This window comes from Podarcis pityusensis (assembly GCF_964106645.2).
Source record: "Podarcis pityusensis genome assembly, chromosome: 12".
NCBI classification, from domain to species: Eukaryota; Metazoa; Chordata; class Lepidosauria; order Squamata; family Lacertidae; genus Podarcis; species Podarcis pityusensis.
This window is the reverse complement of record NC_138037.1, coordinates 35,284,968-35,301,960: the sequence shown is the minus strand read 5'-3', so window position 1 is coordinate 35,301,960 and position 16,993 is coordinate 35,284,968. Positions and strand designations below refer to the sequence as shown.

The window sequence follows — 16,993 nt, the reverse complement described above, 5'->3', positions numbered from 1 at the left end:
CCAAATGCTCCCTGGGGGTGCAGGAGCACATGGCGCAATGGCGTTCTCACTCACTTTCATGAAAGGGGCAAATGCTCTTATCGCAGGGACCAGATCAAGAGCACTGAACACACACAACTGTGGACTGAGGAAAAGGTTGTAAACACTAGACTGACAGAGGACTTGAAATTGGGGGGGGGGTATGCCTTGGACATTTTTATTTAGCCCCTGCTTCTTTTCTTTTTTTAAGGAGGCAGGATTTGACATTTTCCAGTAGACGAGAAAATTGTTGATTCCGTGGGCATTCTTGCTTGTGTGGAGAAAGTTGCAAGAGTTGCTATCTTGAAAAATTAGAGGAAGTACTGTCAGCAGACATGACAGTAGATCAAGGTCCCTCGTGCAGTTTTCTGGAGATGTTTCAGCCCATGTCATGCATCTGAGGGCACTTGACAGCAGGCGTTTATAATGTGTACGTACTGTGGCTTTGAAAATAGGACAATTTGATCTTCTTTATCCAGATTATATGCTCTAGGGGTCTAGGCCATGCAGCTTTTGAGAAATACCTATTATAACACCCTGGCCTCAAATGAATTATGCCTTTTATTGATCATGCTGCATTGGGCTTCCTCTGTCAATATCGAATCTACATGAAGTAACAGAGCTGAAATGAACTCCCAGAGTAGTCATCACAAATAATCTGAACTGTGGTAGGAATTGGGAGGGAGCCCAGGTCAGAGCATATGGGGAGGGGCACCATGCAGAGTTTGGACAACTGGGAGGTGGGCCTGGCCTTCAGCTATACCTGGCAACTATCTTAAATGAAGGGCTTATGGTAATAATTTATTTACTGTTTCCAAGATCAGAGGCAACATGCCTCTAGATACCTGTTGCATACCCTCCAACATTTCTCTGATTAAAATATGCATGTCCTATTCAATAAATAAATAAATTAATAATAATAATAATAATAATAATAATAATAATAATAATAAATTTTATTTATTTATTTATATATATCCCTCCCATCTGACTGGGTTGCCCCAGCCACGCTGGGCAGCTTCCAACATATATAAAAGCATAATAAAACATTAAACATTTTAAAAAGTTTTCTCATACAAAGCTGCCTTTAGATGTCTTCTAAAGATTGCATAGTTACTGTTCTCCTTGGCTTGGGGGTCACATAACTCCATACCCTCCATAATCAGATCAGAAACCGGGACGGCTTCTGTAAATCCAGAATTGTCCCTGGAAAATAGGGAAACTTGGAGGGTCTGTTGTTGCTGGGGACCAAGACTGTTGCATGAAACATGATAGACCAACAGGGCTCTTACATTCTACACTGAAATTTTCTAAGATTTCTGTGGCATGCTTACCCTACATCTTTGTTAAGGCACAGGAATGGTTCAAATTGCACTGGTTTTACTGTGTAAGGCACGCGCCTCATTTGACTTCTTCTGCAACCGTTTTCTATAGTGTAGATGCTACATCTACACACCCAAGACTAAATAAAGCAAGAATGGAAAAAGGGCACATGTCCGGAGCATCGGACCCATTCTGCATAATCAGAAGCAATCTAATTACCTTGAGCACATGACAGAGCATATGCTGGAACCACATTTCATGTGATCTGCAAGAATAAAGCAAGAGGTTTTGCAGGGATGTGGCTAAAAGGCTGACAGGAAAGCACTGAATACACAAAGGAACAAGAACACAGACACTAAATCTTCTCTAGCAACCCTTTTAAAAAAGTTCGCTGGAGAGCAAGAATGGGGAACATGCAGCCACCCAGATGTTGATGAATTCCAATTCCAGTCCAACATCATCTGGCGGGTCACAGGTTCTCCATCCCTACTCCAAAGTAATCGCAGTTGTAGGATCAACACCTCTGAAGTTGGTTTTTCTTCCTACCCTTTCACCACCAATCAGCTTGTGTAACTGGGATGTGGCAGTTTGCATGCAATATAAGAGCAATTTGGAAATACAGTGGTACCTCGGGTTACATACGCTTCAGGTTACAGACTCCGCTAACCCAGAAATAGTACCTTGGGTTAAGAACTTTGCTTCAGGATGAGAACAGAAATTGTGCTCCGGCGTTGCAGCAGCAGCAGGAGGCCCCATTAGCTAAAGTGGTGCTTCAGGTTAAGAACAGTTTCAGCTTAAGAAAGGACCTCCGGAACGAATTAAGTACTTAACCCGAGGTACCACTGTATGAAAGCTGGAAATTGAATGTGGCATATTTCTAAGTTTGGGGCTGATGTCAGAGGCCTAACTGGGCTACCTGTTGAAGCCCACAGCCCTGCCCCTAAGTCCCCAGCCCAGAATTTCTTCTTCCTTGCTGACATTGCCTCTGGTTTGCTTATCTTCCTTCCAGTCAGCAGAGTCTGAAGGGGGCTAGTTCATTGCACAAAAAGTTTCCAACATGGGGTTGGGCAAGTACGCTGATTGGTGAGGGTTCCCACTCCTTAGTTGAGGAACCTTTGCATGATCAACCAGCACTCTTCAGAATCAGCCAACTGCACTGTGACCTGGGAGCATAACCTGTACATGTGATATCACACTAGATGCACACTTTCTGGCCGTTTTGTGATGAGCACCTGAATATAGGAAGCTGTCTTACATGGAGGGCTCTTCCACAGTTCCACTGGTCCTGCCACTTTCCCCTGATGAAACCTGCTGTTTAGCACAGAATTGGAGCAAGAGTCAATCGGGTTTTCTCTTGATTGACTTCAATTTAGCACTAAAGAGCACCTCTCTTCCTTGACATTTATTACTCAGTGAGGCCAGCACAGCTGCTAATATTTTAATCTATCTGGGTATGTAACATTCTGCTAGTACGGCTGGGCTTACTCAAAAAGGACCAGACTATGTTCCTGGAGGTGGGTGATAGTGATGAATGAGACAGGTCCATTCATTGTTCACATTCACTGACCAATTTCATTCTGGATTGCCTTTTAATAAAGTCTGAAGAATGGAAGGAAATGATGGTAGCAGGTAAGAGAATCCTTGTGACATGTGAGTCAAGGGTTGGGAATGCTAATTAGCCCAGATTAATAAATGCCTTGGGCAGCCTGACCACATGGAACTAAAGTGGTCCTGGCAATACCATCGTTGGATTCTATTGCCAAACCTTCTGGAAAGAACTATTTTTATCATACAAACGGGCTAGACCTGTCGAAGGACATATGCTGGATGAGGCCAATCGCCCAACTAGTCCAGTATCCTGTTCTCACAGTGGCCAACCAGCTGCCTACAGGGAGCCTGAAAGCAGGACCTGAGCTCAGCAGCATCAACGGCCTTGCATTTACCCCATCTGTAAGCTTGCCAGCATGGCACTGCCAATGTGCTACAACAGTGCTTAATGCACTTACGGAATCAGCTGCCACCACAAGCCCCCCCCCCCAAGTGTAAGCATTGCTTTGGCAAAGTCACAGATCTGGTTGCTAGACTCTAAGAAGCAGATAAGCTTTCTGCTCCACAGTTATTTTGAAAAGCAATAGAGCACTAGAAGTATCTATTGCACACAGCAGGAATACAAGGGAGAATGCACTGTGGAAGGCAAACCTAATTGCTTTTATTGACAATTACTTTATGACCGAAGGGAACGGGGCAATTAGACTCCTCATGTCTGTAGTAAAGCATTCCTTGTAGCGTTTTGGATATCAACATTGAGAGGGGGTATTGATATCTAAATTAATGGCCCGAGTTTATAAATTGCCCTGTGCTTTTATTTCAAGAGGGAACAGCAGCTAAGTAGATCTGCAAAGGATAAAGAGATTAATTAATTACAGTATCGGTCTTTGGGGATTTCCAAAGCTTTTCTGTAAACATGCCTTCAGACAAAAAGCCCAGTTTGCTTAAGGCTATGTGGAGTTGGCAAGGAAGAGTGGACTCCTTCAACAAAGAAGATATAGGCATGCTCTCAAGGCAGCCTAGGGAACCATGAGCTGCGTTCTTTTCTGGGCAACCTTCCAGGAACCAGAGGCCAGTGTGGACAGAGCAAGAACTGCTTATGTTTCTTTTGTACAGCAGACAAATTTCTACACACACGTACCTATCAGCCCTTAGATCAGAGCAGGAGAACCTTCGGCCCCTTGGACGTTGCTGAATTCCAGCTTCCATCATTTCTGATCATTGGACATGCCAGCTGAGAATGATGGGAGCTGGAGCCCAGCAACATGGCGAGAACTCTGTGGCTTCCCTAGCCCTGCCTCCCTTAGTGTGTCTGCTAAACTTCAAACCATTCTAAATTTGACCTACCATTAGTGAAAAATCAATGACTCTCACATTCTATAATTCAAAGAAAGTAGTGGTCGTAATCACATGAAACTAGTCTGAGACGTGAGGACACATAACAGTTTTTCACCTCATTCCTCCCCACTGCCCCCACTTGTAGTAGTTGAAAGCATAGTACTTCCTGTTATTCAGGGTGGCATACTATGGGGTCATTATGGGACGCGGGTGGCACTGTGGTCTAAACCACCGAGCCTCTTGGGCTTGCTGATTGGAAGGTTGGTGGTTCAAATCCCTGTGACAGGATGAGCTCTTGTTGCTCTGACCCAGCGCCTGCCAACCTAGCAGTTCAAAAGCACGCCAATGCAAGTAGATAAATAAGACACTGCTGTGGCGGGAAGGTAAACGGCATTTCCATGCGCTCTGGCTTCTGTCACGGTGTCCCGTTGTGCCAGAAGTGGTTTAGTCATGTTGGCCACATGACCTAGAAAGCTGTCTGTGGTGCTGTTTGTCTGTGGACAAAAGGCTCTCTAGGCCTGAAAGCGAGATGAGCGCCACAACCCCATAGTCGCCTTTGGACTTAACCATCCAGGGGTTCTTTACCTATTTACCTTTACTATGGGGTCATGCATTTATATTAAGGGGTCTCTAAACCAGCTGGATAGCTATCCATTAAATTTTCATTTTCAGTACAAAATTAATGCACAGAAATAAAAGACCTGCTCTCACTCTCTTTTTAAAAAATCATCGGTTTACATAATGTTTTCCCTTCATGCGAAAGTTACTGACCCTTTGCAACTACGCTTTACATTCACATGGGCAGGCAAAGCAGGGTGGCTGGTTATGCCCACAATTTTGGCAGCTTTTGCACACAGCTCAGCTATTGACACTGGATGAAAAGGTAAGAGGTGGGGCACCATGTGCGAAGCGAAGAAGGGATCCAAAGTTCAAATTGATCTGCTTGACGACGAGTCTCTCGCATGAAGTTCTGAGTGCAAAAGCGGTTGTGTGCACAGACAGGAGATGGCGTGGGGGTTAATCTTTACTACTGTCAATGACTAGCAATTCATTTAGTTGTTTTAGATATTTGTAATCCACCCTTCACCAAAAAGGTCCCAGGGCGGCAGACATTAAAATTAAAACCATCATTAACCACAAGTAAAATTGAAACAAAAATAATTCAATGTCATAATCAAATTCAGTACTGATTTCCGTACCAAAATTTACCTGATGAGAAAGTGGTTTTTGTTGTCTGGGGCATCAGAATGACCAAACAAAGGCACACACATAAAATAAAATAAAACTAAAGTATTTGCATGAATCTGGAGTCCTTATACTTCACAGAAAATGAGGGTAAGCCCAACTGCTATCAGGGAGGAAAGCTAGTTTATGCTATTGTTTGCTTCCTGTGTTGTGTAAAACAGTCACACACAGAGGAAGGCTTTAGTAGACTAGGTGCTAAGAGGATATACTGTATTTTTCGCCTCATAGGGCGCACCGGCCCATAAGACGCACCTAGTTTTTTGGGGGGAGGGCTCCACCGGCTTGCGCAGAGCTACCAGAAGCCCCGGTGCGACTGCTCATCGCGCCGGGGCTGCGGGATAAGAGGCAGTGCTGCGCAAGCCGGGGGAGCCCTCCCGCGGCTTGCACAGAGCTACCCGAAGCCCCGGTGCGACTGCTCAGCGCACCGGGGCTTCGGGGTGCAGGCAGTGCTGTGCAAGGGTGGGAGCCCGGGGGGAACTCCCGCGGGCTCCCACGGCTTGCGGATAGTTTCCTGAAGCCTGGAGAGCGAGAGGGGTCGGTGCGCACCGACCCCTCTCGCTCTCCAGGCTTCAGCAAAAGCCTGCATTTGCCCCATAGGACGCACACACATTTCCCCTTCATTTTTGGAGGGGAAAAAGTGCGTCCTATAGGGCAAAAAATACGGTACTCAGAATTACAGTAAGGAAGAGCACTGTGGTAACAAATGGTCCCAGCGCCAAATCACAGCAGATAGATGTGCTCATTTAAATCAACCAATTATAGCTAGAAAAGCTAAGGCTGAGGACTACTGTGGTACTGAAGCTGTTGAGGCCAGATTATAGCAACAGAACAGCATGGAGGGTTTGTGGGTTCTATAACTTTGGTATAGCTGGGGAATAGCTGGTGTATCCAAAAGGTATGATTTGGGGACTTTAAGGTACCTTTAGCACAACATCGCATTGCCATAAAGTATGGAAGCCAACTCTACCAAAGAAAAGAACAGCTTGGGTTTCCTACATTTTCAAGTTCATTGCAAAGCTACATTTTGCTATGCAATACTCTCAAGTTAAATATTCATTCTGGAGCCAACAAGTCAAATAGATCACATATTTCTAGAAACAAATGTAACTTCTCTGAAACAATATGGTGAGCCATAGTTGAATTTAACTTCCGAAGGATTAAATCAAAGTGTCTCTGATATTCACACACACCGGTAAAGATAGTAAGAACAACCTCAGGCCACATTACAGATTTAGAAGTGATGCTGGTGGTGGCTTGGAAGGAATTTTTCCGAGTGTGAATTTCTTCGCCTTAAATTGCTCCAGTTCTTCAGCAGACAGTTCCGACTCTGGGGTAAATAACTTTGCAGAGGTGGTGCTGGGAGGGGTTGTGGAAGGGGGCAATGTTGCATTACCCCCAAAGAGACTGGCCGGCTGCCCAAACAGTGTGTTCCCCGAATTCAAAGAAGCGGAAGCAGCAGCTGTTCCAAACACGGAAGCAGATGTGGAGTCTGAGGAGCTGGCAGGAAAAGATTTGCCAAATCCGGGATTCAAAGCAGGGGTAATGGCTGCTGTCCCAAACACTGATGCAGGCGCAGTCTCCGGGGAACTTGCTGGAAAAGGTTTGCCAAACCCTGCAAAACCAGAAGCTCCAAACCCACCTGGAGTGGTTGTAGCCATTTTAAATGAAAAGGAAGATGCCGATGAAGCAGGTTGATCTCCAAAGCTGACGGCATGGGGCGCAGTGGTGGAAGATGCGGTGCCCTGGCTGCTCGTGAGGCTCCCAAACGCAGGTGTGCTTCCAGAGGAGATGCTGCCAAGTTCAGAAGCTGGTTTGAAGGAGAAGGCTTGCGCAGATTTATTATCCACAGGAAAGGCTGCAATTGTCACACAAAGAAAAGCAATAGTTTGCAACAGTAAGGTCAAAGAAACGATAGTAAACCCAGGACTATTGGAACTAAGAATATGCAATCCTCCACCCACCACCAGCCAAAACAAATCCCTACCTGATGATCCAAAAGCCGATGCCTGCTGTCCTCCAAACCCAAATGCAGGTGGTGGCTGACTAGCCGTGTTCTTAAATTCAGATATCTTAAAACAATGAGAAGTAGTTCTACATGTTACAGAAGAAAAAAAGGTACTATTGCTTCCAATTCAATATAAAATGCATAGTTAGAAGTGAACAAATATTTGATATAGAATAGGGGGGCCACCAAGGGGCGCATTGGAAGATGGCCGACAATAACATCTCTCCGAGCCACACGAGGTAATTAAGAGGGTGTTATGGGAGTATGCAGCCTCCCTTGCCCCCCCCAGGGAATGGGGGGGACTGCCTTGCCTGCTGTGCCCATAATTCACCCCCAGATTCGAAAGAATGGGGTGAGGACATTAGGCACGAAGCCCTCGGGTGGGTCTGGCTCTCCCGGACGCTGTCTCTGATCGCACACTGGTTTGCATCAGCTTGAAATATATAATTGGAAACAGAAGCAAATGCACATACTTCAAGTGAAGATCGGGAGTAAAGACTGCTGATTAATGGGATCTCTGTGAGTGGAGCGACGGGCTGGACAATAAATCAAGTGAAGACTCATCATTAAAAGATCAGTATGTTGGAGCGAAACAGAAAAGGGTGGGGGAGGAAAAACTTTTCTTTTTTTGCCTTATGTGAGTACCCAATAATCCTCCCTCCCAGAGAGAAATAATCGTTGCAAATTACTAATCACAAGCAGGAGATTAAGAACTGTGTGGAAATAAATTACTGATCAAAGAGAGGACTGGTGGGAACATCTGATGGAAAGAAAGCTTTGTGACGCAGTTTCAAATGGAGATTTGTTAAGACAGGCCTGCTCACAGGAGGACAAGGGGGAGGAGGACATGGTCATCGGAATGTGAATGTATGGTTATCGGAATGTGGATTTAACCTGGCAGGGCCCCCTGAGATACAGTTTCGCAGGCCTGTGAAAATCAACGGACAGACTGTGGGCATGTTTTTTGTGGAGGTGTGGAAATGGCGTCTGTCCTTTATGTGATATGGCTCTTGAAGAGTGTAAAATCCACACAGGATATGTTTGTTTTCAACCCGCTTGTGAAGTTTATCAGAGATCACAAAGAAAGGAATATATGATAACAACAAGAAGATGAGGAAAATAACAAAGAGACTATCTGGACAGAACTGGACAGAACTGTGTAATTAAAGCAGCAACAAGAGTGATGTTTGGATCTCTTTCGGAGCTCGAAGTATGGGTACCCCCAATAAAATTTTAAAAATCTGGCTGTATAATTTGGAACTAATGTGATTTGGAATTAATGTGATTTGATTGGCCTGTTAATAAAAAATATTTGGGAAAAAAAATTTGATATAGAATAAGCCAACTTACATTACCATCACTATGATTTCACTTTATTTGTGGTGTGGATCTAAAGCAGGGATGGGGAATCTAAGGTCCTCCAGATGTTGTTGGACAACTCCTCCCACCATTCCCAACTCCTGGCCATACCAGCTGATGCTGAGAGGAGCTGAAGTCCAGCAACACCTGGAAGGTCACAGGTAAATGAATAGATCTCTGTACTGTTTCTGTACTGTCGTCTGACGCAGCCCTATTTACATATAACACACTGCAGTAATCTAATCTGGAGGTGACCAAAGCATAGACAACAGAGGTTAGCCTACTCATGTCCAGAGAGGGGCGCAGCTGGGCTGTCAGCCGAAGCTGATGGAAGGCACTCTGTGCTGCTGAGGCCACCTGAGCCTCAAGCAACAGCAGAGGATCCAGAGGTTCCCACAAACTGCATGCCTGCTCCTTGCCCTTGATTCCCTCTGAAACAGCTCCCCACAAAGGGGCACCCCCACCCTGGTCAGCCCAGGTCTTGATATATCCCCCACTCCTGTGGTAAACTGAGCGCAGATGAGTTCTCAGTTGGTCAGCCAGCAGGGGTCAGGGTAGAACAGGCTTCCCTCTGCCAGTCCAAGGTGCAAAAAGGCCAGCTTCCTCAAGAGGAGGAGGAATTCCAGCTGCTGTGTAAGAGGTTACCTCCTCCATGGATGGTCTCCGGCTGCTGCTACTTTTGAGGGCAAAGCATCAGTTCTCTCTCTCTCTCTCTCTCTCTCTCTCTCTCTCTCTCTCTCACACACACACACACACTAAAGAACACCTGCCCTCTTAGTAACCTATTTTTCTGCCTTCTTGAACCCCTTTGGCCACCACCATCTTTCAAGGAAGCAGAGCCAGAAGCTGAACAATGCCAATTAATAATACCCCTTACTCTGGATGTTTATTGTAGAGACAGTATCTTCTATCAACAAATCTGATTTTATTATTGTGAACTGCTTCGTGAAACATGACTGAAAGATTTACAAACCTTGCAAAATAAATTTAAAACTTTAAATGAAGACCTTTTCATTTTCTCTATTACACTCACCAATGCCGCTTTCGTAGATGCATTTATATTCTTCAGCTCAAGCAACCGACTTCTCCACTGGCTTGCTAACTGCTGGACTGAATTGATCTGGAAAAAAAGGGAGATTAGACTGTGTTAGGACCCTGCCAATCAAACCAAGAAGGAATAGAATTACTGAGAAGCTGTGATTAAAATGTGTTGGCACATTCAGAACCAGAAGAATGTCATTACTACCCCACAATTCAAATGTATATATTCTGGGGGCGGCGGTCTTGATTCCAAATCACAGCCATTTACACTAAACAATATTACACCACTCGTAATCACATACAGCTCTCAACAGTTCAATGCATCATCAGAGATTTACAACCTTTCTTAGATAATGACAGCTTTCTTTCCCAAGCTCCGACAGGAAAATCTTTCATTGCCTACAGAAAGCCACCCAATCTTAAACAAGTCCTCACACACGATAATATAACAACCAGACTTAACGTGGACACTGGCACAAGAGCCTGCAATAAATCTAGATGCCAACTTTGCTGCCACATACACCTGGGCAACATCATTATTGGCCCCAATAACATCAAACATAACATCCCAGGCCTATTTAATTGCTTGTCTTCCAACATTAAATATGCTATCAAATGCCAACAGTGCCCTTCAGCTCTCTATATTGGACAAACAGGACAAACTTTACGCCAAAGGATAAATGGACATAAATCTGACATCAGGAATCATAAAACAGAGAAACCAATAGGAGAACACTTCAGTCTCCCAGGACATTCTATGCAAGATCTTAAAGTAGCTGTCTTATTGCAAAAGAATTTTAGAAATACACTTGAAAAAGAAGTTACAACTCATTACCAAACTAAAAACTATGGAGAGACCTAGTCTGAATAGAGATATTGGATTCATGTCCCATTATACATGCTAAAGCTAATTTTTGTAATCTACCCCTTTAAAAATCCCTTGCCCTTCCCTGTGGAACCAACTGCCATCATTAACAGTCGTCAACAGTTGTAAGGTTGTAGCAACCTCTGCTTCAGAGTATCTGAAGAAGTGTGTATACGAAAGCTCATACCTAGAAAGCTTATACTTAGTTGGTCTTTAAGATGCTACTGGAATTATGAAAAAAAAAATGGGGGGGGGGAGATTATTTTAAAGACTGTCTTAAGACAAAAAGACTTGATTCTCGTTAAAGGAGTTCTTTTTGGATAATCTTTTAAGTTTTTTCCCTTTCATCTTGTTATTTATCATCAATATGTAGAGACTCACATAATTTTGTACATTGTTGTTTGCTCTGCTATTATAATATTCAAGACGCAACTCTTCTGGCAAGAAGTCTGGAAACCCTGCAGGAAGAGGAACAGTCAAAACCTGGAAAGACAGATAATACTGCTCTTATCCCCAGCTATGAAATCATAGTAAATGCATCCCCCAACAACTCTCATGTTTGTTGACAAGAGACACAGGCCAAGTATAAAAGCAAATGACAATGGTACCAGAGAATCGATTAATAGCTTTCACCATGCATTGGGGTCTTATTTCAAAAGCATGATACTTCAAAGACTCCAGAAGTTACTTCAAAACATGGTATGTAATATATTCTGTGATCTGTGCTACCTTGTACTTTCTTAATTTAGAGCTTATGCCAGGTTGCAAATTAATCATTTATCCATTCAAGACATTGTGTGAAGAAATGCAGTTTCAACTCTACATTTATTCAGGTAACAAGCAATGCGTGGTAGGGAGAACTTGTAAGTGTTTAGCCCAGGCATAGGCAAACTCGGCCCTCCAGATGTTTTGGGACTACAACTCCCATCATCCCTGGCCACTGGTCCTCACACTCAGCTCTATCTGCTGATGGATGGCCACACCGACTCGGCCCCAAACACACTGACCAGATGCTTGGAAGCTGTGGCTGGATGGTTTCGTGGGAACCGATTGAAACTAAATCCTTCGAAGACAGAGGTCCTATGGCTAGGTCGGGATGGCATGGGGATGAGGGACCAACTCCCTTCTCTTGCGGGGGCCCAATTAGTGCCATTGCCTTCCGTTAAGAGTTTGGGTGTAATCCTTGACGCCTCCCTTTCCATGGAGGCGCAAATTACAGCAACAGCCAAGGCAACATTTTTCCACCTTCGCCGCATCAAGCAGTTGGTCCCTTACCTTTCCCGCCCCGACCTGGCCACAGTGATCCATGCGACGGTCATCTCCAGGCTTGACTACTGTAATTCGCTCTACGCGGGGCTGCCCTTGAAGCTGTCCCAGAAACTCCAGCGGGTACAGAATGCTGCAGCGAGGCTCCTCACGGGGTCTCTGCCATGGGAGCATATTCACCCAGTGCTTTTCAAGCTACACTGGCTTCCGGTGGAGTACAGGGTCAGATTTAAGGTGCTGCTTTTGACCTTTAAAGCTCTTCACGGCCTAGGACCCTCGTACCTACGGGACCGCCTCTCCTGGTATGCCCCACGGAGAGCCTCAAGGTCCATAAATAACAACACTCTAGTGGTCCCAGGCCCTAAGGAAGTTAGACTGGCTTCAACCAGAGCCAGGGCCTTTTCAACACTGGCCCCGGCCTGGTGGAACACTCTGTCTCATGAGACCAGGGCCCTACAGGATCTGATTTCTTTCCGCAGGGCCTGTAAGACAGAGTTGTTCCGCCTGGCCTTTGGCCTTGGAGCCAATTTGATTCCCTCCCTCCCTCCCTCCCTCCCTCCCTCCCTCTCTTTCTCTTTTCTTTTCCTTCTCCTCCTGCGATGAGGCTACATTTTAATGTTCCATTATTTTAATGTTGTATTTTATTTTTGTTTTTAAGTTGTAATCATTCATCTTGTTTTTATTATTGCTTGTAAGCCGCTCTGAGCCCGGCCTTGGCTGGGGAGGGTGGGGTATAAATAAAATATTATTATTATTATTATTATTATTATTATTATTATTAAAACATCTGGAGGGCCGAGTTTGCCTATGCCTGGTTTAGCCCCTTCTGAGCCTCTCAATTCTCCCTTTCAGGTGCCTTCTACATCCGTCCTTCCCAAAGCTGGGCTCACTTTTCGAGCCTGGCTGAGTGCTGGGAAAGGAAACACTGTCCAGGAGCAGTAATATTAGCAATGAAGAATCAGAGACAGCAAAAGACCAAACAGCCCACTGGTAGATTTTTAATCCTTCTCTATTGCCAATGACACATATACTGTACATACCCCAACTACACACTTCTAAAATCATAAAGGAAAAATTGGTTTCGCAACTCTTCTTTCTCTCATGGAGCCTATAGCTGCCATGACAGTCAGCAACAGATAAAGCTGGGTTAAATAATACAAGGAGGCCAAGTTAGCAAATCACATTATTATAAATTGCCCACCTGATAAAGTAGTTAGATTCTGGTCTTGCAAAAACTCCCACTTTGGATTAGTTAAATAAATGCTAGAATGAACAGAAATTTTAGAAGCATTGTCCATACCAAAGCCTCATTAAAAAAAGAAAGATAGATAAAAGACAGACACCTTTTGTTCACTTATATAAGCACACTTCTCATTCTTTGGGATCCAATAACAGTATTCAAGTGAGAAATAAACCTAAGCATGTGTGGGTAATTAAGAGGATTAGGAAAGATTCTACCTGATATATTCGGCTTTTCTTTCGTAGGTGAATAGGTGGAAAACATCCATTGTCCTGAAGATTCCCAACTCTCCATGTCTTTCATTATAATTTCACTGAATAAATGACATTCAAAAGTCATAAGCCAAATGAAACCAAAGATAGGCAGTGAAGACCTACTTAAAGCTAGATTCAATGTGTTTTTAAAAAAATACAGAGCCAAGTCAAAGGTTTACTGTGATAAGAAGAAACAGTATGTTTTATAAGTGGCTTGCTACAATACTCTTTTTCAGTTTCTAAAATTCAAAGAAAACAAGTGTAAAGAGTGGGTGCAAGATCAAATATAAACAGGATGTACTTGAATAAGCAGGGAAAATCACAACTGAATAAAAAAAAAATCTGTTAAGTGATTCAGTGTGAGAAATCCACATCTGCATCATTTGGGGGCACAGATGCCAATCCAGCCTGATGCAGATGGCAATGCACATCCCCATCTAGAGCCTCTGGTTTTACACAACTAAGAAGTAAGAGCTGCATCAGAGCCAATATCAAACCAATCTGAAACATATTTGTACCAAGTCACATTTTTTAAATAGCTGTCAGAACAAAAATTAGCAACACCAATGAAACATTAACATGATTGAAATTATCTGAAAAGAAACAATTCTTCTCTGTTAATGGGATAGGAATCTTAGGCTAGTCTTTCCCCTTTTTCATTCCCAAATGCAGTTTATGAAGACAGGACCAAGTGTCAGACTCACATGCTCCTCCCTCATCCCTCTCCTTGAGTGCCAGCTTTGGCAGTTTGATCTTGTTTAAAGGAAACCAGTTCCCATTACATCTGAAACAGGAAACTCTGGATGAATGTTAACTAAAGCATCATTAAGCCACGGTCTGCCACTTCAGACACAGCAGGATTTGCTTTAAACAGGATCAAAGTGCCGGAGCCAATAGCATAAGAAATAAGCATGACCAACACTCATTCAGGCTAATTATGCCCAAACTGGCTCTTAATATTATGAACTTTTATGAGCAAAGGCCGCTATGAAGAAAATGTTACAGGCAGGCATTCTGTACACAGTTAATGCTTCTTAACTCCTATTTACCTCACTGGGATATTAACAATTGTGTGTACAGGACTGCAGCCATAGAGTTCAGGTTTGTTTTTTAATTAGCCATTTAATAAAATTTATTTAAAGTCTATTAAAACTTGAGAGATAGGAAATTGTTACTTACAGAAGTTTATCTTCCTCATCTACAATGCCACTATTACCAACATTTTCAGTGGAGTTTAATGCAGCATATCTATTCTGTGAAAAGCCAGAATCTCTGTTGTGCCAGCTGGTTGACTTGGAAAAACTGGATGTCTGTACAGGGTTACTGTATCTCTGATTATGTCCACTCCATGCTACTCTTCGACCGGAGCCTTCAGTTGGGAAAGAAAGAGATGTGTTAAGTAAGAGTTATGAGAGACACCAGCTTCACTACTCCTGCTGCCTGTTGAATTTTCACCTGTGACAGCCTGCAGAAAGTCTCAAAATCTAGTATCCTGAGGGGTGGGGAGGCAAGGCATTGGACCAATTGCTACACCTGCTCCAGGGTGACCTGGCACAGAGCAAGGCTACATTACGCCCACTGCTACCTAGCTAAGGTTAGGATTGTCTTGTTAGTCTAAACCAGCCTTTCTCAACTTCTGGTGTCCCCCCCCATATGTTTTTGAACTACAACTCCCATCATCCCTGATCACTAGCCATGCTAGCTAGGAATGATGGGAGTTGTAGTCCAAGAACATCCAGGGACCCGAGGTTGTGAAAAGGCTGGTCTAGACGTGCCCTGTTTTTTTTCCGGAGGATGGTGGCAGTGGCCGGGGAATGCAAGAGAGCCGCAAACAATATGATCACGGCAACACCACTCTCAGCTCAGCCCACTGGGTCAGCCACACCAGGGAGAGAGAGCGGCATTGGCTGCTTCCCTTCCCTTGCTTCCAAGCCACCCTTCGCCAACCCAGTGCCCTCCTGATGTTCTGGACTACAGCTCCCATCAGCCCTAGCCAACGCTAGGGTTGCCACCTGTCCAGGATTGTCCCATATTTCAATGTAAAATACTACATCTTGTATTGATACAGTTTTGTCCTGTATTTTAGGTCTCCTCTCTTGCTCTCAACCCCTCTGCCAGGTTGGGGATCTTCTCCACATGCATGTGTTGGAAAGGTCCTATACCTAAGCTCTGGGTAGCCATGCACATTTACAAATTTGTGTGTGTGCACGAGTGGCAAATTCCAGAGGGTCCGTCCTGTTAGGATACAATCAGTGCCAGATTTACGTATAAGCTAAACAAGCTATAGCTTACGGCCCCTCTCTCTTGGGGCCCCCCCAAAAAATTTGAAGGGAAAAAAACCTGGATGTACATTTCCAAAATATAAGATAAAAAACAAATAAAATAAAACCTACATACAGCCACGGTGTTGTATGTTGTGTAGGCTCCTATGATGTAAGTAATGTGCCCCACCTGCTTCCTAAAATATCACTGGTTTGCTATTATTATTTCATGATATAGCAAGTTCCTAGTGACTAGATTATGAGTCTTCGTAAATTGCGTTTCTAAAGGAACTTTTGTTATTGCCAAATGCCAATGTGTTTGCATTATTAAGTTTGTTATGAATAAAATATCATTTTAAGTTAGAGCTTAATAATTATTTCACTAATATACTTCTTAATTGTATTTCAATTCAACCATTACTTTGATAAAAATACATATTTTGTTATGTGCAAATGGCTTTAGATACCTATTAGGTCCATAAATTACCATATAGCATATATTCAACACAAAAAACAGCGACAGTTTGTTGTTGACAAAGTTACAGCTGGACATATAAAGGCCCCATTACCTTCAGTAGCTTAGGGACTCATCAAAACTAAATCCGGCCCTGGATACAATAGACTGAAACGGATTACTCTGAAGTCACTTCAGCACCAGATGAAAAAAAAAATCGGCCTCCCTCCAACCGCCCTCCCCGCATGTTGCCAGTATAGAGGGGGCAGCCCTAGCCGGCGCCCATCTGGAGGGCAGCAGGTCGGCGGCTCGAGGGGACGGAGAGAAGCCGCCGGCGGAGAGGCGGAGCGGGACAGCCTCCCTTGCTTACCCGCGTTGGCTCTGCCGGCGTGTTGGCGCGGGTGCTCGTTCCAGCAGTTGTCGCCGAAGCGGCAGTGGCCCTGCAAGAAGTAGTGGCAGACCTGGCCGGAGTTGCGCGCCATGGCGGCGCTTCCCCGGCGGCAGCTCCCGCGAACTCCTAGAAAGCAAGAATTATGAAGAACCGCCGCCGCTGCCTTACGCACGACGGGAGGCTCTGCCTTCAGGGCTCGTGTTGATGACGCGCGGGCGTCGGCAGGCAGCCTCGCTGGGCGAGCGCGAGCGCTCTCCGAACGGCTCTTTCCTAAGACGTCAGCAGCCTGGTGGCGGTTGGTGGAAACGAAAAAACAACCAACCGCTTCGGCGCGCGCAGAGCCGTTGGGAGCGGCCGTTGAGGAGCCGCGGCGAGGCTTCGAAGC

General features: G+C 44.5%; 1 protein-coding gene and 1 long non-coding RNA gene across 2 annotated transcripts; one reads left to right on the top strand and one right to left on the bottom strand.

The window, feature by feature from the left end:
- Nucleotides 1-976: 976 nt before the first annotated feature.
- Nucleotides 977-6,664, top strand: LOC308459595. Its single transcript, XR_013978203.1, has 2 exons — nt 977-6,010; nt 6,052-6,664. It is a non-coding gene; the product is annotated as an uncharacterized lncRNA (long non-coding RNA).
- On the bottom strand, nt 6,596-16,993 carry NUP42 (nucleoporin 42). The gene is made up of 7 exons (XM_080974963.1): nt 16,588-16,993; nt 14,682-14,871; nt 13,467-13,561; nt 11,124-11,200; nt 9,870-9,956; nt 7,457-7,541; nt 6,596-7,327 (listed from the first exon to the last, which is right to left on the bottom strand). Exons 1-7 carry the CDS (start codon nt 16,697-16,699, stop codon nt 6,696-6,698), a joined length of 1,278 nt encoding a protein of 425 aa, XP_080831089.1. The 5' UTR covers nt 16,700-16,993; the 3' UTR covers nt 6,596-6,695.